Source organism: Bos javanicus, chromosome 13 (genome assembly GCF_032452875.1).
Source record: "Bos javanicus breed banteng chromosome 13, ARS-OSU_banteng_1.0, whole genome shotgun sequence".
Classification (NCBI taxonomy): Eukaryota; Metazoa; Chordata; class Mammalia; order Artiodactyla; family Bovidae; genus Bos; species Bos javanicus.
The window spans coordinates 73,355,578-73,381,690 of record NC_083880.1 but is presented as its reverse complement, the minus strand read 5'-3'; the positions used below and the strand labels follow the sequence as shown (position 1 = coordinate 73,381,690).

Sequence of the window (26,113 nt, the reverse complement as noted above, 5' to 3'; positions counted from 1 at the left end):
CACCACCTGTCTGCACACCCAGTCCTTTGATCTCTGAAATACTCGTACGAGTCAAAGCCAACCATTTTTTTCATCTCTGCCTTCAACCCTTCAATTCAGGCCACCAGCATCTCCTAGCCGCAAACAATTAAAAATACAGAAATGAGCTGCCCTTATGTTGCCTACTGCACTTAGGAAAAAAATCCAACAATTTCACCAGGGTCTATAATGGCCCTACACCTCTGGCCTGTCGTCCCCTCCAACTTCCTTACCTGCTGCTGCTCAGGACCCTCTAGCTAAGCTTTATTTCACATTGTCAGATATACTTTTCTGGCCTCAAAGGCTATACAGCTAACGATCCTTCTGCCTGGATAGCTTGTCCCCAGTTCTTCCTTATCCTTTAAGGAAGGATAAGGGGTGAACTCCTTTAAGCTCAGGGGTGAACTCCTCAGAGAACTTGAACAAGCCTTCTCTGACCATTTCATCCAGAAAGGCTGCTGGAGGAGTGGGTGGGTTTAGGGGGAGAGCAGGGGCTTTGAGGCAGGTGGCCCTGGTCCCACGGGAGCTGTACCCTTGTGAGCTGGACGGCCCTGGACAAGTCTGCTACGTGCCTCACCTGTCTGCTTTTTCAAAGGAGGACAACAGGATCTCCCCAAGGGCAGCTGTGAGGCTTAGAGGGCCTGTCAAGTACAGAACATAGTGTCTGGTGCACACGGAAAGAAAGAGGGCAAGTGGGAGCTGCCACCTTAAATCCTTTTTTTTTTTTTAATGGACCAAATAGGTTAGTAAAAGAAATAGTGGCTGCTGTTGTAAGAACTGAGCTTGGTGAGCTCAGTGGGGTACAGGACACACACCCCACTCACAGACGCATCTGCAGTGAACTTGGTGCATGCGTGCGTGCGTGCGAAGTCGCTTCAGTCCTGTTCGACTCTTTGTGATCCTAATGGACTGCAGCCCACTAGGCTCCTCTGTCCAAGGGATTCTCCAGGCAAGAACACTGGAGTGGGTTGCCATGCCCTCCTCCAGGGGATCTTCCTGACCCAGGGATGGAATCCGAGTCTCTTACGTCTCCGGCATTGGCAAACAGGCTCTTTACCACTAGCACCACCTGGGAAGCCCAATCAGATGGACCTGGCCTGTTTCTTCGGGGCCAGAGGGCAGCCACGTCCTCAGCTTCCCGGCACCAGGACGGATCCATGAGGCTGACAGCAAGTGACTTCTTCTCAAAAGGCCTTAGCAACTCTGAGATTCTGAACAACAGTGTGTCAACGTCAGTTGCACAAGTGGCCTCAAGAACAGCCGAGAAGAACCGGCTGGTGTTTCATCACACGCGCCAAGTCACAGAGATTAACAATGACAATGAGCAGAGTCATTGGCATCAGCAGAGTCAGGCTAAACTAAACATACCGGCATGTACGGCAGAGTTTCTTCCTGCCTTTGCAATGAGGCCTATAGTGAACACGCAACCCAAGGTACAGGGTTTAAACCTATTTCTAAGTCCTCCTCTGTGGCTACTAGAAACTCTTACTTAGAAATCTATCACGAGAATGGTGTCACAATACATCCCTAAAAAAGGAAACTCAAGCACATCATCCTTTCAGGACAGGTAAGTCAGGCTGAAGTCCTGGCACAGATGATGTTTTACTGCAACCATGAAAGAACACACCTTTGGAATTTGCAAGATGACAAGGAAGCTTGACAGAGGCTAACAGTTGGAGGAAGCTATCAGGATGCCACTCCAAAATTTATTTATTTATTGGATTGTGCTGGGTCTTATTTGTGAAACGTGGGTCTTCGATCATTGCAGCATGTGGGATCTAGTTCTCTGACTGGGGATGGAACCCAGGCCTCCTACAATGGGAGTGCGGAGTCTCAGCCGCTGGACTGCGAGGGAAGTCCCTAGTCCATATCTTTAACACCCTCCCCTAGACGGTTAGCCAAAGTGCAACAGAGAAAACATATAAACATCAGGCAAAAGGCATCGAAGACACTGATTTAGATCCACCAAAGATAGGCAGCCTTTCTTGATGTGACCTTGTCTCCATCTAGGGATGGATTCAAGACTGGGGACTGGGCACTTTAGTAGGATAAGATCCTTGGATGATGCAGTCACCTCTCAGCAGGTGAGTGAGATGATAGTGATGCAGAAGAGCAAGGATGCTGACAAGTAAATGACAGCTTGTATGGATTAAGCAAGCACTGGGCCATTCAATTTCAAAAGATCTTGCTCCTTAAATAAGCCTTGTGAGAATTTTAAGTGACTGCCTCTGACTCAAATTACTGTCATGCCAAATCATGCTTCCACCTTATAAAGTCTTCCTCATGCCTCTCCAACAAGGAAGAGAAGTGGCAGAACTGTTAACAGTAAATTATTTCTGCAATCCCATTCTGAGTTTATGATGACTTTGAATCAATACCAGAATTCTAACCAAAGACATGACTGCATGTGTATAAAATATTTACTAGGATGACTGGAATGAAATGCAGACTTTGAGCCTGGGTGAAACAAGGAAATCTGGCTCCACGCAGGGATGGTGATAAAATGACAAGAGCTTCGACAGGAGTCAGAAGATTGGCCTCAGATAACCTGCAGATCGCATCCAAAGAGCCTCCCACTCAGAGAGGGCTCTGTATGAATTGTGTGTGTGCAAGTGAAGGATTAATTTGACAAATGGTATAAATAAAAAGTGGGCTTTCCAGGTGGCTCAGCGGTACAGAATCTGCCTGCAATACAGGAGATCCAGGCTTGATCCCTGGATCAGGCCCTGGAGAAGGAACTGGCAACCCACTCCAGTATTCTTGCCTGGAGAATTCCATAGACCGAGAAGTCTGGCGGGCTACAGTCCACTGGGTCACAAAGAGTTGGATATGACTTAGAGACTAAACAATAACAAAATAAAAAGACAATGTTTCTTTAAATAAGGGGGTTTTACTATAGTAGACAGTACTTGCATTCTCTCAGTTATTTGTGATTTACTCAAAGTCTTCCTTAAACTTCCATGACAAAATGGAATTTTGAAGTAGTACTTTCACGTGCTTAGAATTTATTCCAACTCTGTTCTGGCATGAACTTTCACAGCTTACTCTGAAAATCACAGTGCACCTGCTTTTTCTTGTTGTTTTGGTTTGGTTCTGTGAGTTTTGTAACAGCTGTTGGCCAAAGGTAGTCAGGTTTTGACCAAACCCAGATTTTCCCCAGACTTTATAAATGGGGCTTTTCACAGCAAAAACCCAAAAAGAAATTTCATACCCCAAATATAAAAGAATAATGGATCTCAAGATGCACTGCATTGCTAATACTCAACATTATAACTTTATAAAGGTTCAGTGAGTACCAGCTCTGTGTCAGACACTTGTGCTTGGCTTGGACTGGGCAGGAATGCAGGTGATAGAGGGATATGACCAAGGAAGGGTGTATACAGGACAAAAAGTATATGGCAGGGTCCCCTCACACAAGCAGCAGCAATAAACAAGGTAGATAAGTCACAGAACCAAGCGACAACATGAGGCATTACCGAGCAAGTGCCCAATGACTGCTAATGAGAGCTGCTCTGAACTGAGTGCTATGTGCTCAGCCCTTTACATGCATCACCTCATGGGAGCCTCAGACGAGTCCACGGAATAAGTATCCATTTTACAGAGGTGGAAACTGAGACTGAGGAGGATACAGGAATTTCTCCCCTGACCCCAGAACCAATAAATGTAAGTGATCAGGTTAGGACACAAACCCTTGCTTGTCTGAGGGCAAAGCCAAGCCAACTCTGTATCAAGACAACATGTACACCAGTTAAGAGAAGGAAGAATCCCTGTGGTCAATGTCTCTGAGAGAAAGACTTTGTCTTCTTATACATTTACTGTGCACAGAAGGGGCACTAACTGAATTGTAGAACTTTAAAAAATGAAATGCAAATCTTATTTCAAGTCACTATCACACCTGAGGTACAGGGAGCTAATAAAATTAGGTTGAGTAAATGAAGGGATGTGTAAGTTCCTGTATCAGTATCACTAATAGCTACTGAAAATTCCTTTGGGTACCATGGTTTTTCATGCCTCCAGGCTTCTGCAGAACAGAATTCTGTCTTCGGTTTAGGGAATGCCCATTCAACCTTGCAGCCCAGCTCAACCTCCCCACTCGTGTCTCTCTCCAATTCCCTTTTTCTTTTACTAAAGTGGGAGCTGTTTAAAAGTGGGAACTACATCTATTTTCAGAGAGTCAGGACAGCATGAGAGAGTTCTCAATGAATATTTAATAAAGAAACAGATCCTTCAATCTTGAAGCTTTTTCATGAAAATAATACTGACTTTTTACTGGGTTCCAGCAATTACTAGTAAGACACCAGGCTTTTCAGAAGCTTTGCAAATGTGGAATCAATAAATAAGTTTGAGTATAATGTAAGAGTGTTAAATAAGGTTATGTCACTTACTCCAGACTGATCAATGCAGGCCGAAATCAAAACGAACAGCTCATCCACTCTCATGATTGCAGTAAAGTTACAAGAGAAAATGGACAGAAAACTCCACGCTGGTCTTGACTGCTAATGACTGCTCTTTTAAGAAAAATTCTACTTTCAGAGTATATTGAGACATATACATTACCATATGTAAAAGAGATAACCAATGCGAGTTTGATGCATGATGTAGGGCACCCAAAGCAGATGCTCTGTGACAACCTGGTGGGATAGGGTGGGGAGGGAGGTGGGAGGGGGTCACAGGATAGAGGGGACACATGTACACCCGTGGCCGATTCATACTCATGCATGGCAGAAACCATTACAATATTGTACAGTAATCATCCTCCAATTAAAATAAATACATTTTAAAAAAGAGTGGCTCTAAATTGATTTATAGATTGCACACTGAAGGAAGCCAAACTATAAAAGGAAAACTTTCAGGAAGTTAGCAAACACATAGCCTTCTAGAATAATGAAACGTTATAAAATAATTGTCGATGCCTAAAGGAGGAAGAGTATAGGAGCAGAGCTGAATACGACGCCCCTGACATTTGAAAGCACTAAAGGGAGACATCAACAGTATCATCATTCTTGTGAGGATATTAATCTTTCAGAGGATACAAAAACCTAAAGCACCAACTGCACCAAGTAGCTGCTGTTTTAATGCAGCTGAATAATTCAGGAAGGGAGCAGCTAGTCACACACAAATCCCTATCGGTTGTGCCTTTGGACCCTTTTTGGGGCTGGAAATTTCCAAGGTAACAAAAAGTCCAGGCTCTTTTTCTCTCTTATCTTGCCAAATAAAAGAAGCTCAAAGAATCCTAAAGCAAACTCTGAAGACTGAAATATAAATAAATCTCACTTTATTTCATAAAGGTAGTCTCCAAAGGTATCTTCAGAGATAAATAAGACCTAATCTAAATACACTACAATAACAATGTTTACAGAAAACTGGTAAAGAAGGAAAGTAAAAGCTCTCTAAGTAAGCTACTTTGCAGGCCTGAGTTTTTTCAGCGTGGGCTTTCTCAAAGTAGGAAAACTTGTAAGTGAACAGCACTCAATTTCTGGAAACCTCCATGAGCCTTACTGCTGGGTGCTCCCCTATAATGGAGGATCAGAGATTTATAACCCAAATACCCACAAGGAAAGAAAGAAAGTGAAGTCGCTCAGTCATGTCTGACTATTTGCAACCCCATGGACTGTAGCCTGCCAGGGTCCTCCGTCCGTGGAATTTTCCAGGCAAGAGCACTGGAGTAGGTTGCCATTTCCTTCTCTAGGGGATCTTCCAGACCCAGGGATCAAACCTGGGTCTCCCACATTGCAGGCAGATGCTTTACCATCTGAGCCACCAGGGAAGCCCACCCACAAGGAAACACTCTCTCAATATCCTTTAATAAAAGGACTCTGCAACTAAAGCAGTTAAGTTCTATCTGCAAGGCATGTCAGCATCTTTCTGCAATGGCCATCAAGTTTTAGGACCTAAATTCCTTGCAAAATTCTTGTCAAAAAGAAAAAAATTAGGTCTAGATAGATAGGGATGTGTCTGTCTGTGTGTGTGTGTGTAAAATACTTTTTTATTCTGCCAAACCACAAAACTGCTAAACAGGGATTTTTACCATTTTCTTTTCTTTTTCTGATTTAAGACTTTTTTTTTCAAAGTCATCTTTTTTTAGAAAACTTAAATCAGAAAAATAAAAGTATTAATATGTATGTGTCCTAGATGCTTTGAGACAGTCCTTTATTCTTTTCTGCCAACGTTTAATCGTTATGGATACTCAAATGTGATTTAATTCATGCCACAGTAATACTTTTCAAATGTGTATAAATTCAGGAACCAGAAAGCACTCTTTGTAAAGACCATGTGTCCTAGTTTTTTGGTTCAGAAATAGTGATCACCATATTCTTAGCAGTAAGCTCATCCAAGCTCAGAGTTAAAAACCACTTAACTCCTCTGGTGTAAAACTGTTCTTTAAAATTTGTATCCTAAATATTTTCTATAATGAGCAAGCAGCATAAAGAAAGAAACTATCTCCAACCTGGGATCTGGCATAAAATTTGGAATCATTAATGACAGGGAGCGGGGAGAATGATGCTAATACCATGATGTACACGTTAATATGCTTCCCTTGTGGCTCAGCTGGTAAAGAAACTGTCTGCAATGCAGGAGACCTGGGTACGATCCCTGGGTTGGGAAGATCCCCGGAGACGGGAAAGGCTACCCACTCCAGTATTCTGGCCTGGAGAATTCCATGGACTGTATAGTCCATGGGGTCGCAAAGAGTCAGACACAACTGAGCGACTTTCACTCACTATATAACATATGCTAAATTGGCACGGGAACGTCTATTTCATGATTCAGATGATGTTGATACGTGTCTATAACGGAGTCTTTGTACGTCCTCATTTTCTTAAACTTTTTTCCCCTGGTGAAATATCTGACTGTTAATAGCACAAGTACATGGTTAGTACTGCTTTTGACTTGATAGTATTTCTTTGAAAAAGAACAAGGAGAGTGTATCAGTTACCAATTTACTGCCTCTCAGCTCCGAAAGCAGCCTTCTCTGCCATAAACAAACGCTCTTAAAGCGCTTCTCCTTGCAAGCATGTGTGATGTTAAGCTTTCTCAGAAGAGTCTGGAGGGACAGTGCAAGCAGGAGGTGGCTCCCCTGAATGCCGAGCACTGGGGCAGCCGTGTGGACAGGAGGTCAGTTAGTGGAGTGTGGCCCACTGACAGCCCAGGACCTGGTTCCTGTGTTACCTTGCATCCTCAGCGTGGCCATAATCTTTTGGCAGTCTTGTCGACGTGGATACCAGCACCTCCACTGGCTCTGAAGGTCTTGTGGTCCCACTGGTACCCAGACCCGGAGTGCACATCCATGGCACTGGCTGCCGCTTGCTTGCTCCTTGCCTGCACTCCGGAGGGCCATCTACGGTTTCCCCAGAGCTCGTGCGCCAGCTTGGGTCTAGCTAAACCAGCAAACTCCTCTGCTATGCCACGGGCCGAACCCTGCCTTCTCTACTGAGGTCTGAACCCCTGGTAGTTTGTCCTTCCTTGACGACACTCCCTCAGCCCTAGTGAACCACAGAGAGTTTTCTCACACCTTGCAGTTCCTCACTTATCATAGGTAGTAACTCTTTGTATTTTTTCTTAATTTTTATTGGAGTATAGTTGATTTATTAATACAGTGCTGTGTTAGTTTCAGGTGTATGGCAAAGCGAATCAGTTATACATATATACATATATATGCACACACACACACACATATATATACAGCCACTCTCTTTTAGATTCTTTTCCCACATAGGTCGTTACAGCGTATTGAGTTGAGTTCCCTGTGCTGTACAGTAGGTCCTTACTAGTTATCTATTTTATACACAGTAGTGTCTATGTGTCAATCCCAGTCTCCCAACTTACCTCTCCCCTCTCGGTCCCCTGGTAACCATAAGTGTGTTTTCTACATCTGTAAGTCTATTTCTGTTTTGTAGATAAGTTCATTTGTACTGTTTTTAGATGAGTCACTCCCTCCCCTGTTAAACCTACTATGTGGCTCTTGTCTCCTGACGGGACCCAGGCTACTACCGGGAGGGCGCCACTGACGACAACATGAGCACGTGCCTGCCCACAAATGGAAAAATGTCCACAATGCCAAACCCCAAAGAAAAATTTCCATGTGAAAAATGCCCAGACAATTTCAAATCCAGAAGAGCCTAATGTGTTTATTTACAGCCCAAATGTGGAACTAAAATACTCACTTGCTCCCACTGAAAACTGTACTAATGATGAACAGAAAAACAATCTGTGGTTTAGCCAGACAACTGAAAGCTACTCAGTGGCCCAAAGGAGTGACTCCAGGTACGTACAACCACATGGATGAATCGCAAAAAGGAATGCTCAGCCAAAGAACCCAACACAGACTATGCACTGAGTGACTCCATCCAGATAGCATCATAGAAAAGATAAAACTATCAGGACAAAAGACAGGGCATGAGGCAAACTCTTGGAGGCGATGGAAGTGTTCTATGTCCTGATTATGGCTGTGTTTACACCACTGTATGCAGCTGTCACAATTCTGCAAACTGCACACTAATAAGCCAGTTTTATGGTACAGCCTCCATAAACCTGATCTTATAAAGCAAAAAAACTAAATACATATAAAGAATTGTGGGGGACTTCCTTGGCAGTCCAGTGGTTAAGACTCTGCATTTCCAATGCAGAGAGCATGGGTTCAATCACTGGTTGGGGAACTAAGATCTCACATGCTACACAGAGTGGCCAAAAAAAAAAAAAAAAATTTTTTTTTTTTAATTAAAAAAAAAAAACAAACAAAACTGTGGAAGGTAGTTCATATAATACTTAAAGGGAATTTTATACCTTACATAGATAGATTACAGAGATGATTTTAAATTATTACATTTAATTATCCAGTTAGAGAATAAAAAGCCCAGGAAAAAAACACAGAAAGTAGATTCGGGTAATATAAAATTATGAATTCAAAAGCTAAAGCTCAATGACAAGGATCTCCCAAACCAAAAGCTGATTCTTCCAAATGACTAAAAGAAAAAAAAAAAAAAAAACCACAGAAAACTGCTGACAAGTTTAATCAAGAAAAAAGAGGAAACAAAACTACTGGGAATGAAAAGCAAGCTGGACTACAGATTCTATAAATTTTTAAATCTAAACCTTTATGTCAAAAAATTTTAAAAGTTATACGAAACCAAGATTTCCAGGTGGGGAAAAAAAAGTACCATAGATTTACCTGGAATCAAACCAAAAAGACCATGGACTAAGAAATTTGGACTGCAAGGATACAGGATGAACTGAATTCCAGTTCTCCCAACAAGGCAGATTCCTCCTATGGAAGAAGGGAAATCTCCAGGGGCCAGAATCATTGTTACATTAATAAAACTAATCCTATCTTCTTATCATACTAACAGTGCAGTTTCTGGTAAATCAAGAAAATATAAAGGACAATAGAATGGAAGGATAAACCGAAGTCCCCACCACCCCACCCGCCCCGGTTGCCTTGGTGAGAGGGTAGGATATAAGGAAACTGGTATATAATGATTATAGTAATAATTACAATTATATAAGCCAGTATTTTTAAAACATTATTCTTAGCTGGTCACTGTATCAAACACTTTTTGTGTATTATCTCATTTGATTGTCACTAAGTCTTATAGCTGTGGCTGTTCACCCGATTGTATAGATAATCTGAGGCATGCAGAATGACATATTTTGTCTGAGGTTACAGTCAGCAGGGAACAGAGACCCAGACTGACTGGCTTTCTCCATCCGTAAAATGGAAAATCCAGATAATCCCAACTAACCTCTTGGAAAGGTTTTGTGAGGAATAACCAAAATAAACACGTGGGTAGAAGTCACCTGAGGACAAATTTTGGCTGAAATCAAAAAACACAGTATCTTCAGGCAGACCTTTTAAAGCAACAACAGTATGTATATTTCCTCACTATGGAATCCTCTCTTCTCAGAAATGATCAGAGGTGGTCAAGAAGGGACTTCCCTGGTGGTCCAGCGGTTAAGACTCCATGCTCCCAATGCAGGGGGCATGGGTTCAATCACTGGTCAGAGAACCAGTTCCCACATGCGGCAACTAAGACCCAGCACAGCCAAATAAATAAAAGTTAAAAAATCAAGGAAAAGACAACCCACAGAATAGAGAAAAAAATTTTTTTCTTTAAAAAGCAGGCAAGAAAATGCCCGATGATGTCTCCTGTTGGAGACACAGTAGGACTGGAACACACACCCTTTAAGGTCCCTTTCCATTCTGAAAGCCCAGCACTCTGCTGGCCGACATGGGGCCAGAAGAGCTTATGGAGGGAGACACGGCTTCTAGGAATTCAAGACATAGGGCATTTGTTGCCTGCACAGTCAGTGAAGCCCAGTCGACATGACCTCAAGACAGCCCTTCCTAGAGCCTGACGTTGTCAATACACTGTTCACGGGTCTTAGGGTCTGTTTCTGCTCTTCTGTTCTAAGCCATCTATATCTAAATTATTTCTTACTCCTGTTCTCACTGCCACTACCCAAATTCATGGAACCCATGGTCGGGACTCTGCTCTTTGGCTCACCGTGTGGCTGAGAAAAAAAAAAAAAACCATCCTATGTTGTAATAGCTGAGAATAACTGGCCATGAAGACTGAACTTAAAAGAAAGAAGTGCCAAGCAGACAGGGCTCAGGCCATCTCAGAACCAAAGGCAATGAGACGCAGTGTTAAGCTCACACAGGTTGATACCATTCTTTTTTTCCCCTTAAATTGGAGTATAGTTGCTTTAGAAGGTTGTGTTAGTTTCTTCTATACAGCAAAGCGAATCAGCTACACACACACACACACACACACACACACATACACGTATGTACAGCCACTCAGTCAGTCATGTCCGACTCTGTGCGACCCCATGGATAGCCCACCAGGTTCCTCTGTCCGTGGGATTTTCCAGGCAAGAATACTGGAGTGGGCTGTCATCTACTCCAGGGGCTCTTCCCAACCCAGGGATTGAACCTGCATCTCTTGTATCATATATATATCTCTCCTCTTTTTTGTATTTCCTTCCCATTTAGGTCATCATAGAGCACGGAATTCCCTGTGCTACACAGTAGGTTCTCACCAGTTATCTACTTTATACATAGTAGTGTATATATGTCAATCCCAATCTCCCAGTTCATCCCACCACCCGCCATCCCCCCACCCCAGGCTGAGAGCGTTCTAAGCAGCCCTCTGGGGTCACAAGCCACAGCGCTGAAGCCTTGCTCTTGGAGCCATGTCAATAACCAAGTTAAAAACCAAGCTTCCCTCAGCTGCACGATTCCCCAGCAGAACAAGGCCGCTGTGACTCAAGACAAAGACGACATTCATCTGCCATGTGGTTTCTCAAAGCATATCTAAACAGCAGGTTGCCCGGGCAATTTTGGATACATATTTCTTTTTCCGACTGCTGTTCTTGGCTGGTTTTCTGACAGTAAAAAGTACAAGATCTCATTATATTCCCGCGTACAAATGAATTCAGCCTTAACATACTTTAAGCCCAGCTTTACAGGAAAAATAAGAAATCTGAAACAAAAATAGTATACCTTGTCAGGAACAATTTAGGACAGTCTTCTCACCAGGAGCTGCTCGGCGTGGTTACCCCAGTAAAGACCATTAACGTGCAACTGGTGTTTATCCTGGCTGGCTCTGCGCACTCACGAGGCACTGCAGGGTAGGAGGCCAGAGTACTAATCACGGTCTCCATTCACCTTTCTTTCAGCACAGGATTATGAAAAGAAGGTCATCAAAGGAAGGTTAACAAGCACACAAGCATGGGAGTTAGTCCAGGACAGAGAGATGGTGGCAAGAGATGGTGCTACAGAGAGAGTACATCTGAGGTTTAAAATTCATTCACACTCTCCCCAGACAAAACACCACCAACAAAAGCAAACAGGAAGCCTCCATTCCCAAACCTCTCACTGACAAGAGACAAAGCCTGGCTTAATAAGTTCGAATGATCTCAAAGCAACCTGTGTGCGTGCGAAGTTGCTTCAGTCTTGTCTCTGTGTGACCTCATGGACTGTACCCCGCCAGGCTCCTCTGTCCATGAGGCATGGGGTTCTCCAGGAGGAATATTGGGGTGGGTAGCCATTCCCTTCTTCAGGGAACCTTCCCGACACAGGGACTGAACCTGGGTCTCTTATGTCTCCTGCACTGGCAGTTGGGTTCTTTATCTCTAGTGCCACCTGGGAAGCTCCTCAAAGCAACCTAACTTCAACCAAAAAAGCTCCCAATACTGAACATCAAATGAAAGGAGAATGGGAAGTTAATCAAAATAGCATGTGGGGAAATTCCCTGGCGTTCAGTGGCTAAGACTCCATGCTCCCAATACAGGGGGCCTGGGTTCAAACCCTGGTCAGGGAACTAGATCTCACATGCTGTAACTGAGTGCTCACATTCTGTAACGTAGATTGACGATCCCAGGTGCTACAACTAAGACCCAGCACAGCCAAATAACTAAATAAATATTTTAAAAAATAAATAAATCACAAGATGTGATGAACTATTATATAATCATCAGAATGATAATTTTATAGATGTTTCTAATAATATGAAAAAAATGTCTGACATGTTAAGTGAAAAAAAAATCAAGATGCCATACTATATACACAAAATGATTTCAGCTGTGTACAGTATGTAAGTATAAGAAATCGGAAACGAATACATTAAAATGTGAACTGGGATTATTGTTGGGGGTGGTGAAACCGTGGAAGAAATTTTCTTCTCTAAGCTTTTCAACTTCCAAACATTATACAATGGGCATGTATTCTTTTTACACCTTAAGGGCAAGAAAACAGCACAGCAACATCCAGAAGAGCAAACCAGCACTAAAAAAGAGGACAAGAAACAGCATTTATTAAGGGCTTAGTACAGGCCAGGCAACTGTCCTTAGGGCTTCACATGCATTAGCACATTTGCTTTTACAACAACCCTATGAGATGAGTGTGACTTCTATCCATATCTGATAAGGAAACTGAAGGTTAGCCAGGTGGCATAACAGATGGATAAGACAGGACATGAAACTGTACGGCATGGCTGGTGGTTTTAACCAAAGACTTAAACTACCTCTCAAACACAACAGCAGAATCTGCCCTTCTGCCTGCAAGCTGGACCTAGAAACAAGCATCGATGATAAAAATCTTCTTGACACTATCATAATGGAGGAGAATGACTACAAGAGTGGAATCTGCCCAGATGCTAAGATACTTGGGTTTGAGTTTTCACATTGGAACAAATAAAAGCACTTTCTAATTAAAGTTTTAAAGAGAACCGATGTGAAAGAATGAATCATCACTGTAGGTGAAAATATACCAGCACAACAAGTTCAACCCACAGCTGAATTCTACAAGAGAAAGCTGGGAATCACTGTCAAAAGAAAGACCTCAGGTAGCTAGTCATCAAACTAATAAATGAATAAGCAAATAAAAGCATTTTAAGTCGGTGCTAGTGGTAGAGACTGGCTAGTTGGCGCTAGTGTTGTGACTGTGTGGATCACAACAAACTGGAAAATTCTTCAAGAGATGGGAATACCAGACCACCTGATCTGCCTCCTGAGAAATCTGTATGCAGGTCAAGAAGCAACAGTTAGAATTGGACATGGAACTACGACTGGTTCCAAATAGGAAAAGGAGTACATCAAGGCTGTACACTGTCACCCTGCTTGTTTAACTTATATGCAGAGTACATCATGAGAAACGCTGGGCTGGAAGAAGCACAAGCTGGAATCAAGATTGCCGGGAGAAATATCAATAACCTCAGATATGCAGATGACACCACCCTTATGGCAGAAAGAGAAGAGGATATGAAGAGCCTCTTGATGAAAGTGAAAGAGGAGAGTGAAAAAGCTGGCTTAAAACTCAACATTCAGAAAACTAAGATCATGGCATCCAGTCCCATCACCTCGTGGCAAATAGATGGGGAAACAATGGAAACAGTGACAGATTTTATTTTCTTGGGCTCCAAAATCACTGCAGATGGTGACTGTGGCCATGAAATTAAAAGATGCTTGCTCCTTGGAAGAAAGGCTATGACAAACGTAGACAGCATATTAAAAAGCAGAGACATTACTTGGCTGACAAAGTTCCGTCTAGTCAAAGCTATGGTTTTTCCAGTAGTCATGTATGGATGTGAGAGTTGGACTAGAAAGAAAGCTGAGCACCAAAAAATTGATGCTTCTGAACTGTGGTATTGGAGAAGACTCCTGAGAGCCCCTTGCACCACAGGGAGATCCAACCAGTCCATCCTAAAGGAAATCAGTCCTGAATATTCATTGGAAGGACTGCTGTTAAAGCTGAAGCTCCAATACTTTGGCCCCTGATGCAAAGAACTGACTCATTGGAAAAGGTCCTGATGCTGGGAAAGACTGAAGGCAGGAAGGAGAAGAAGGGGACGACAGAGGATGAGATGGTTGGATGGCATCACCGACTTGATGGACATGAGATTGAGCAAGCTCCGGGAGTTGGTGATGAACAGGGAGGCCTGTCGTGCTGCAGTCCATGAGGCTGCCAAGAGTTCACTGAGAGACTGAACTGATAGTGGTAGAGAACCCACCTGCCAATGCAGGAGACATAAGAGATGTGGGTTCAAACCCTGGGTCAGGAAGATCCTCTGGAGGAGGGCATAGCAACCCACTACAGTACTCTTACCTGGAGAATCTCATGGACAGAGAAGCCTAGAAGGCTACAGTCTGTGGGGTTGCAAAGAGTTGGACACGACTGAAGCGTCTTAGCACACTTAAGTTATAATTACTAAGGTTTGGACAAAGAGGACCTGAATTTGCCCTCCAAATACGAAGTACTCAGCAACAAGGAGCACTGACTCTTAAAGACTAGAGAATAGAAAGAAACTTAGGAGAAAAAGAAAAAAGCATTGTACTTGATGCCAAATTATATAACCTGCAACCAGCCTAAGAGGATCCCGACTCTTTTTTCAGTCCAGCACTGAAGGCCTTTTGGTCAGGAATAATCAATTTTGCTTGGCAAAAAAGGCATCAAGACATAGAAGTGCTTTGGATCAAATTCTGTAGAATCAGCCTCTTTGAGATGCATTAAAGTTAATGCCAAAACCAATATGGTGTTCTGTTCACAGCTCCTTTCTAGAGGCTTTAAAAGCAGAAAAATATTTAAACTCAAAGTCTGAAGTGGAAACTTGCTATCTGTAAAAACGAAGCCACTTTAATAGCTATGAGACACCATTGAGATTTGCTAATTCCAAATTCACCATGTATAATTAAAATATTGGTTGTTAGGGAAATTGGCTAGCTGTTTAGAAAAATATGAAACTGGATTGCAACCTTAGTCTTCATACCAAGACACATCCTGACAAGATAAATATTGAAAAAGAAAAACATAAACATTCTAAAACAAAGTAAGGGTTAATACTTCTATAATGCTGGGATATGAAAAACTTCCAAACGTGGCATTAAATTCCAGAAACCACAAAGGAAAAGCTGCTAAATGAAAATACATAGAATTAAAAATACCTGAACAGACACCTTACATAAAGATTTTTTAAATTAGGAAAATATCTTTATTTAAAAATTTATAAGCTCACTTGATACATGAAGAACTCTTTGGAATCAATAGGAAAATACAAACTCCACTGACAAATAACACAAAGTGACAATTCAGACACCAAAACCATGGGGGAATGTACCCATCTGTATCACAATCTCAAACGTATAAGCTTTGATGCTCAAGTGTTCTACTTGTAAGAACTACTTCTAAGGACATACATATCATGCAAAGAGGTTCAGTAAAGCATGCTTAATTTCAAAAAGCTGGAAGCTACCTTGAGGTCCATGATTTAGGGATTACTTAAATCAGAGGTCACAAACGCAGCTGTTTTGAGAAGCCAGCACAGCCAAGGAAAATGACCTCAATGGGCCATTTTTAACACAAGGAAGCAGGAAGTGGTAAGATCCGGGGTGAAATGGAGAGTGCAGACTCTTTTCAGTAATCCAAATGGTTAAAATTGTGTGTTCATGGCCACACTGGCTCTCCCTTCCCCAGTCTCCACGGCCCTCAGGGCTGGATATGTGATCCACGGCACGTGCGACAGCCTGGTCTCTCTGAGACACACCCAGGAGGATGCCCTGACTGTGAATGTGGGGTGCTCCTCTACCCCATCACGCTGGAGAGGCTACAAAAGAGTTCACTGATGCAACATCACTGGCTCCCAGAAGCGGATAAAACCTTGAAGGTCATAGTCTACACTAGTCTAGTTTGACTAGACTAGTGCAGACTAACCATAGTCTCCTTGAGGCTATGGTCAGTTCCGCCTTGTTGAACAGTCCCAGGTACAGAAGGAAGACAGCGGGAGGGGAAGGCAGGGATAGGGGGAAGGCCAGTAGTCAGGGAATAAGGCTTTCTTGTGGGATTTTCATTTTTCATAAGAACAAAACTGAAACAGGAGGAGAGGTCGTGCAAATGAAAAAAAGGTGAAGTCCTCCGAATCACATACCTTCTACGGACGTGTCCCTAAAACTGCACACACTGATTAAATACCAGGAAATTAGGCACGATTTCTGAAAATTCTCACACAGAGTGCTGAGTTCACAGCACCACTGTTACGTGTTCCTTAGGCAATAAACTTCTGGGCAGCTGTTGTCCCCATTAACCGAGCTGGCATGGGGAAGGGCTGCCACGGATAATATGACATGATATCAGTGCGGTATTTTTCTCACAAGATCTTAATTCATCCCAGGAACCAGTTTAACTAAACTCATCCCAGAATGGTTGTAGATTATCATTTCAGTCTGGGCAGCATGTCAGATGTAGAAAATGTCCACCTGAATGTGGAATGGAACAATTCTTCCCAGAGAAAATAACTTGCCGCTCGGTCCTGCCCCATCTGGGGTAAGAACCCTTGGGAGAGGACGGCCAATTCCTTGATTTTACTGCATTTTAAATACCACTCCCTTCAGTTCAGTTCAGTCGCTCAGTCATGTCCGACTATTTGAGACCCCATGAATCGCAGCACACCAGGCCTCCCTGTCCATCACCAACTCCTGGAGTTCACTCAAACTCACATCCATCCAGTCGGTGATGCCATCCAGCCATCTCATTCTCTGTCGTCCTCTTCTCCTCCTGCCCCCAATCCCTCCCAGCATCAGAGTCTTTTCCAATGAGTCAACTCTTTGCATGAGGTGGCCAAAGTACTGGAGTTTCAGCTTTAGCATCATTCCTTCCAAAGAAATCCCAGGGCTGATCTCCTTCAGAATGGACTGGTTGGATCTCCTTGCAGTCCAGGGGACTCTCAAGAGTCTTCTCCAACACCACAGTTCAAAAGCATCAATTCTTCGGTGTTTAGCTTTCTTCACAGTCCAACTCTCGCATCCATACATGACTACTGGAAAAACCATAGCCTTGACTAGATGGACCTCTATTGGCAAAGTAATGTCTCTGCTTTTGAATATGCTCTCTAGGTTGGTCATAACTTTCCTTGATCTGCTAAATTCCCAAAGAGGCACATCAGATGGAGATGAGCGGCTGTCGCGCATTAGGGAACGGTGTGGGGTGGGTGTGCCTTTAAAAGCCAACAGGAGCGATTCTTGTGGCAACGGAACTGTTCTTTCATCCCCAATGGATGCTCGTCTCTCGTCTGGATGGATGAATCTAGATATCCTCGTTGTGAAACTGTGCTATGATTTTTCAAGATGTTACCGTTGGGGAAACTGGTAGAGAGAGCAGTGGTCCCCAGCCTTTTTGGCAGCAGGGACTGATTTCGTGGAAGACAAGTTTTTCATGGACCAGGAGGGGTGGGGTATGGTTTTGGGATGATTCAGGCACACTACATTTATTGTGCACTTTATTTCTATTTTTATTATATCAACCCCACCTCAGATTATCAAACATGAGATCTCAGTGGTTGGGGAGTCCTGGTATAGAGGACACAGTATCTCTCTGTATTATTTCACGCAACTGTATGTGAATCTACAGTTATCTCAAAATAAAAATCTATATTCCTTTTTAAAAAGGGACATCGAAAACTGAAGGCTACAAAATCCTAGAATAGTCTTTACTACAATTGTGCTAAGTAAAGAGCAAAGGAAAGTGATGGGTGGGTCTGTAAAGTCGATCTGAGTTTGCTCTTCCTCCAGCAGCTGCCCACCTTCTGCTCTGACGTGTGCAATCTGAACTCAGCTACAGGGACCGGGGCACTTGGCAGGTGACAGATTCCAGAAACGGCTCTGGGTCTCTTTATCTCATTCATTCTTTCTCACACTCACTCACACACATACACATTCACATGAGCTATTTTATATGAACAACCACACCCATCCGGATTAAAACTGTCCTGAAAAAGAACAGCAATGTGAGAACTTTCTAGGTCCTACAGCTTCCAGGCAGGCATAGAAAGGAAGTGATCTCATCAGAGAAGACACACAAGGTCTGTAGGAATTGGTTAAGTTTGATATTCAAACCTCAACAGAATTAAGCTCATTTCAGGTGTTAAGTGGGGCTTCCCCTGATAGCTCAGTTGGTAAAGAATCTGCCTGCAATGCAGGAGACCCCAGTTCAACTCCTGGGTCGGGAAGATCCCCTGGAGAAGGGATAGGCTACCTACTCCAGTGTTCTTGGGCTTCCCTTGTGGCTCAGCTGGTAAGGAATCTGCCTGCAATGTGGGAGACCTGGGTTCGATCCCTGGGTTGGGATGATCCCCTGGAGAAAGGAAAGGCTACCCACTCCAGTATTCTGGCCTGGAGAATTCCATGGACAGTCCGTGGGGTCGCAAAGAGTTGGACACGACCGAACGACTTTCACACAGATGTTGAATAAGTACTTCAAGGCAAACCCCATTTAACCAGGAGGGAGAAACTGCAGCAGCAAGCCCCTGGACAGAGCTGTGAGGTGAGTCTGGGGCTTGGCTCCTGCCTCTCTTGTTTGGGGCAACACACCTCATCGTCTTTAACTCTTTCCCTCTGGTAGTTCATCTCTCCCACCAACATCTTACAAATCAATATAAAATTTACCTAATGCCTACTATGTGTGAAGCACTCTTTTAAACAGTTTAAAAGCCTTTTCTAATTTAATCTTCCCAATAACCCTGAGGTAAATATGATTAATGATTTGAGGTTAAGGGACTTGCCCAGAGCTATAGATCTCATCAACAGTGAAGCCAGGTTGAATCCAGGGGTGTCTGGCTCTCGGTCAGTATGTTATCCTGCCTCCTGGTCTCATGTTGGTCTCCCGGGTGTCCAGAGCACCTCCCCGCATTGTAAAAAGACAGGAGGGACAAAAGCCTGACATATACTGAGCATCTTTTATGTGCCTTACACAGGCTGTCTCTTTCTGGCTCAAATAACCCCTTCGACAGGTATGCGTTATCTCCGTTTTAAAGATTAGCAAACAAAGCCTGAGAGAATTTGAGGGCTCTTGAAGACTTTTTCATCTCACTTTTACGTAGCAGATGAAGAAACAAGAGCCCCAGAAAGATTAGATGGCTTGCTGAAGGACACAAAGCTGGTTACTGTCACAGCCAAGGTCTGGCTGCCAACCCTCCGCTCTCTTTCACCGCATCTAACCTCTCACTCTGAAAGGAACCAGCATTATTAATAATAGAGCAGGAATGCGAGACACTTTGCTAGATGCTCTACATGCTCTCTCCAACTCTGAGGGAGGGGTTTCCCAACACCGCTGTTCCAATCAATGCTTTCTACTAACATGGACCACAGAAGGGGACCTCGACTTAAATGTCACACACCAGTTTACAAGGTAGTTAACACGATCCTCTACACACAGACGAATGGATATGACAGGAAGAAAATATGGAAAGACTTGGAAAATTTGTCACAGAAGGCACAAAGGGTCTCAACAATGTAATCAAACGATGCTTTCTGAGCACCTGTGCGCCCTGATGCTTTGCCAAGGGCTGGGCCCCACCGAGAAAGACAATTCAGCCCCCAAATCAATGACACTCACCCCCGGCGCATGTGTGATGCTTCCTGCTACAGAAGCGTGTTATTCTGAAAAAAGCAATGGTCTTGAGATCAGAAAATCTAAACTGAGAGCCGAACGTCACCATCCATGAATCAGGGGCCCTGGGCGGCGGGAGGGGGAGAGGGAGGTGGGAGCACGTGAGTCAGAGTGTCTGGGCCTCTCTGTCAATGAGGGGGAAGAGCTGGCATCTTCTGGGCCAAGATGCTGTGAGAGGCAAATGGACTAAGACGCCTGAGGGACCTGACGTGGGATAAACACCCAGTAACTGCTATTATCAGTTCTTCTCAAATTCTACACTTGAAGAGAGCACATGTCCCTGACAGTGAAACTGAAAAGGAGACAAACGGGGAGACGGGGAGGTATGAGCCCGAGGGCACCAAGCTCAGGTGTGCAAGATGAGCATGCCTTACAGGTCCACTACCACGCCGCCACGGTGCCCACGGCAAACGACCCTGTACCGTGTATCCCTGCAAACCTGCCACGACGGAAGCTCCTCTGTCAAGTGTTCTTATGAAAAACGCAAAAATTATATAATAAAGTAAATACAGAAGGTGGGAGGGAAAAGAAGACAGGATGATGAACAGCCAGTATGATTACTGGAGTGGGAGGCACAAACTGTTGGGTGTTAAGACAGGCTACCAGGAGGTATTACACAACTTGGGAATACAGCCAACATTTTCCAGTAACTGTAAATGGAGTGGAACCTTTAACAATTGTATTAAAATTTTTTTAATTAATAAAAAGTTAGTAAAAATATTCAGCATCTACCACTAAGGTCAGAAGAGTAAATTTACAGAAAAGCGAACACTGAAGAGATAACAGGGTTATGAGGGAGGAAAAATTTGGGAATAAGTGCTTGAATGAGACGGAAAGGCACCAGAAGGCATGTCAACTGTTTGCTGTAGCCATTAAGACGCCTCTACAATTGATACCTTTGTTTTCACAGAGGTTACATTTCGTCAAAACTCAATAACAATGTCTTTTTATAGTCAGCATGACAGTTCCTGAACAATAGCACAATTACTTTAACACTCACGGTTAACAAAGTAAATAATAAAGAACACCATGAGAAGGTAACTATCACACTGTTCTGACAAGGGGGATTAGTTATGTAAATAAGGAAATGCAAAGCTTGTCAATCTGCAGGCACTCTGAATAAGCATGAAAGAAATTCAAGTCAATAATAAATACTCTTCTAATATTATAAAATTCCCAGTAAGATGTGATAAATCTGAAACCATTCTTCCTGGTCACTAGAAGCCCCATCACGTACTATTTTGAAAGAGGATTCTTTCACCTGCTTTGTAAACTTAAGTAAGTACGTAGTATGTCATTGGGTAAAGAAGCCTCCTGCCAACACAGGAGACTCAGGTTCAGTTCCGGGGTTGGGAAGATCCCCTGGTGGAGAAAATGGCACCCCATTCCAGTATTCTTGCCTGGAAAATTCTAAGGCCAAAGGAGCCTGGTGGGTTACAGTCCATGGGGTCACAAAGAGTCAGACATGACTGAGCATGCATGCATGCATGTCACTGGAGCTCACAATTAGCTTGTTTTGTTTTTCCTCTAAGAAAATACCCAAGAGTAAAAAGAGGCAGGAAGTAACCTGGGAGTTTTGGTTCGAGACTTGATTTTGGCATTAAGTAGGAAAGCTGTCTTTTAGCGTCTGGATTTCAGACATTCAAACTATAAAAGGGATAAAAAAACTCGTCTTGCCCCCTCAGAGGTACCCTGTAAGAATCGCCAAGTTAAAGAGGAAAATATGAATGCACGTTTAACTGTATTAAATGTTGTATTAACAAAAGTGATGATAATATTACCATCATGAGCAATAGATGCATTCCAGAAGTCTGGGCTTAACTGCCCCTTTGGCCTTCTCTCTAGATTATCTGTTCTTATTCAAAGACCTAGTTTTTTTTAACAAAGATAAACAGTAAAATAATAATAAAGTAAACACTAATAGTAATACACAATGAACCAAAAGCAAACATAAACAACCTCACAATCCTCTGCTAATAGAATTCGACCACTGTTCTAAAAATAAACGTGATTCAAAAAACCCCAACCGACAGTCATGTGATCCTTCCTCTAACCCTGAAGGAAAACAGGACAGGTGGAATTACACTTAATTTTTACAGACTGCAAACCTGAAACACAAGCCTGAAAGAGACAAGTCACCCATCCTAGCTCCCAGCTAAAGCCAGGGCCATTCAACCCTCTTCTGACATACTTTGCTATTCATTCTCCTGGTCTAGGAGAGCTACAAGGCACCCCTATTTTCAAGGAAACTCACTTCACATATGTCCAACTTCCAGGCTGATGAAGTAATAGTATCAGTAATTTGACACAGCTGGCAACCTCTCTGTATCATAAGGAAATTCTTCCACCAGGAAGCTGTGCACACAAGCAGAGAGACGGTGACATCTACTGGTGAAAGTGTGCACTGCCGTGGAAGCTGAGGGCTTCAAGATTTGAAAAAGATCAGTAATGTTAATAGGGGTGGGTACAAAGGGGTTAAAGGGGTGGGTACAAAGCAAAAAACATATGGAATAGAGAAGAAGGGGAAAGCCAGCAAGCACTGGGATGTTCTAAAAATGTGACTCATGACCACTTTGGGCAATCACTTTTGGTAAAAATTTTGACTCCTTTCTTTTAGACCAGTTTTAAATCAGTCTCTTTGGGAGCAAATTTTCTTTGGGAATGTATCTCTGGTTTAATAATGAAAGTGAAAGTGAAGTCACTCAGTCGTGTCCGACTCTTTGCCGCCCCATGGACACCAGGCTCCTCCGTCCATGGGATTTTCTAGGCAAGAGTACTGGAGTGGGTTGCCATTTCCTTCTCCTTAACAATGAAAGCCAATGATAAATCACTGGGGAAAGGTGTTTAGGTCATTGAAATTTACTCCATGGATGATGTTTCAAGAAAGGAGGGGAGAGAGGAAGGAAAGAGAAGGAAGTTAACATTTATGAAATGCCTATCGTGTTGAAGGCACTTTTATATAAGCATTACCATGCTTAATTCTCACTTTCACATGAAAGTTATCCGATAGGTAACAGTATTGTCTCCGTTTTACAGTGAGGAAACTGAGGCACAGAGAGAAGAAACTAGCCCCAAATTCCTCAATAAATGGTAAAGTCAGGATTAGAAACCTAAAGGTCTGACCGTATGATCTAAACACCCCAGGCACGCAAACCACCTCAACCAAAATCAACACCTACTACCCACAGGCATAATATATTTCCTTAGAAACAGACACCATTTCACATTTAAATGCATGTGAAATCTAACACTCTTCCTGTCCAAAACCTTGGATGTCGAGAGCAATCGATAACACACAATGAGTTGTGTCTTTACAATACAATAAATTACCATTGATCAGCCTTCTCCTCACTGAATCATCTTCTCAATGCTGTCAATACTTCCTTACACTGTCAGCTCAAAATGTCAATAACATTAGCATCGAACTCCAATGGTGAGATGAAGACAGGAAAAGACACGCTTTCTACTCAGAATTATTGGTGCTTGGAAAGAACATGTCATCAAAGACAAGATGCTCAATTCTGGTGTATTTCGCTTGAGTGATGAAAAAGCACCGGGATTTTTAAGTAAATGTGGTCACATCTGGGGAGGGAAATGATCTAAGTACTACATCTCAGGAACTGAGAAAAGTCCTGCACTGTCTTCCTTCTTTCAAAGGCACTAGGCTACAAGAGCAAATACTACTTTCAGAATTCTAACAGAGTGTCTTTGGATGGGGGTGAGAAAATTGGCATAAACCTGTTCCCTGTCTTTCTCAACATTTCATCTCCCAGGAATATAGATTACTGACCTGCTGAGAGTCCATGTGAGAAAAAAACGGGAGGGGAAGTAGAAAAGAAAGACTGAAGAAAGGATCTGACAGCTCAAAGGAAGAAGCGTGAAAAAAGACAGGTCTAGGTACACAAGACCACAACTCAATGTCATGGCCATGGATTCAGTAGGAAAAAAAAAAAAATTACACTTACCACAACTGAAAATGGAAAGCTCTACTTTCTAGATTAATAACTAATTCCCATTTTAAAGTATTTGGAAGCTTCTGATTGAGGATAAGTAAATGATACTAAACTTATAGTTGTTTTTCTTTTCTGACTTCAGACTTAGCAACATTAAAGTAAGTTGGTCATTAAAGTAAATGACCAAATCTGGCTTCAGGTGTAATGAGATTCAAATTAAAGAAATTTCAGGTTCTGATTACAGCAAGTGGGAATCCCAGACCTCCAGGAATTCCTTCAGTTCTTAATACCAACCTGGCAACATTCTGGAGCATCGAACGTTTGCTGGGACACTGATTACGCATGCTCCTGTGACACAGGTGTTATGACTAAATTAGAATTTCATTAGTTTATATCACCAGCCCCGGATTGTGGCAGAGAGATATCGCCAAATCAATCTATTCATTGTTAATAAAAGACAACATAACTACAAAAAAGAAAAAAAAAAGTTACAGAGATTTAAAGTATGTAACTTGCTTCTCAAAACTGAAAGGCTACAGCTATTAAATACCTTAAAAAACAAAGGTAGCAATTATAAAAAGTTTCAATCTCTGTTTATGAACAGGTTTACAAAGTGATCAACTTGAAAACCACTACAAACAACCTAAACGTCTATCAACAGAGGACTAGCTGGGTAAACTATGGTACCTCTTCATGATATAATGCTAAAACATCAGGAAAATGAAATCAGGACTATCCCTATATACTGCTGTGGAGTGATTCCTAGGACATAGAGTTTAGTGACAACAGAAAGATACAACAGTGTGTATCTTTACCTAAGAATGGGATATCTTATGTGTATCTACTTAACCAAGAATGGTATATCTTAATGTGTATCTACTCATCTAAGAATGGAAGTACAAATATCCATGTATTTGTATACCGTTGGCCCTCAGGGGATCACCCATGGTTGGCTGAATCCATGAATACAGAACTCACAGATATAGAGTGTGGACTAAAGGACATCGGCATCCTCGGATTTTGCCATCAGCAGCTCGGGACCAATCCCCCACCAGTGCTGAGAGATGAGGGTGTGTGTGTGAGTGAGTGAGAGAGATGAGTGTGTGTATGTGTGTGTGTGTGAGAGATGAGTGTGAGAGTGTGTGTGTGTGAGAGAGAGAAATGAGTGTGTGTGTGTGAGTGTGTATAACTGAAATGAAACAACTGAAAAAGGAGGAAATAAAGTAGAGAGGATAGGGACAGAAGCCAAATCTGAGTAATTCTGTTTTGTAGTTTGGAACCAATTAGTTTATGTAATTATAAAGTGAAAGAATAAAAAAACAATCTAAAAACAGACAGCAAATGAGAAAATAGCATGAGATGACTGGGGAAAACTGAACACCGGCAGGGTATTTCATAGCTTTAAAGAATTATTGTTCTTAATTTTTAAACATGTGATGATGGTATTATGGTTATGTTTTCTTTAAGGGATCTTTTATAGATTCATATGGAAATATTTAAAAATGAAATATGCCTGGAATTTGCTTCAGAATAACCATGCACTAGGGGTGATGAATAATAGAAGAAGAGGATTAGAGGAAAGAAGAAGAGCCGTGAGGTGATGGTTGTTACAGCCGAGTGACAGGAGCTTCATTGGAGCCTGTCTTACCAATGCAGGCAGGAATATTTGAGGATATGCATTTTTAAAACTCATCTTGAAACAAATGGACAATAAATCCAAAGATAGAAAGTTTTAGAAGTGTTTCTTTTATTTCCATAAAATGGCAGATAAAGTTTTAAGTTGTAGATACTTGGGCTCCCAGAAAACATTAAGAAGCATCCTTAGCAGTATTAATTTAAACATGACTAAATGAAATATTTCTGCCACCATATCAATCATGAAGTTAAATTATAAATAAGACAGCAATAATTCTCACCACTCACCAAATGTCTAATTTCTAAAGCGTACAGCCAAAAGCAAAAAGTGCCATCCAATAAAAAATGAGTAACTGACTACGTCCTGACAGTTCAGGAAAGCTTAGTAAAAGCCCAAAGCAATCTCTACTTAACAATCTGATTTGAAGGCCTGATCCAGGAAAGAACGCTAAAGATAGTCTCATAAAACCAGAGGTTTTTGTCACCCTCCAGGGAAAAAAGTCAGGGCTAAAATGTATCCTTCACTACCACAGAAAGCCATCCAAATGGTTTATAACTCTGCACAGAATCC

At 42.5% G+C, this 26,113-nt stretch overlaps 1 protein-coding gene across 5 annotated transcripts in view; it reads right to left on the bottom strand.

The window, feature by feature from the left end:
- Positions 1-26,113, bottom strand: part of STK4 (serine/threonine kinase 4) — a 90,393-nt gene that overhangs the window by 8,439 nt on the left and 55,841 nt on the right. The window contains exon 11 of one of the 5 annotated variants that reach the window (XM_061437709.1): positions 8,742-11,403. The exons of the other annotated variants lie outside the window; for them this stretch is intronic. Within the exon in view, the coding sequence (XP_061293693.1) occupies positions 11,245-11,403 (159 nt within the window). The 3' untranslated portion in view covers positions 8,742-11,244. Of the gene's footprint in view, positions 1-8,741; positions 11,404-26,113 lie in introns of those variants that run through there. 5 annotated transcript variants of the gene reach the window in all.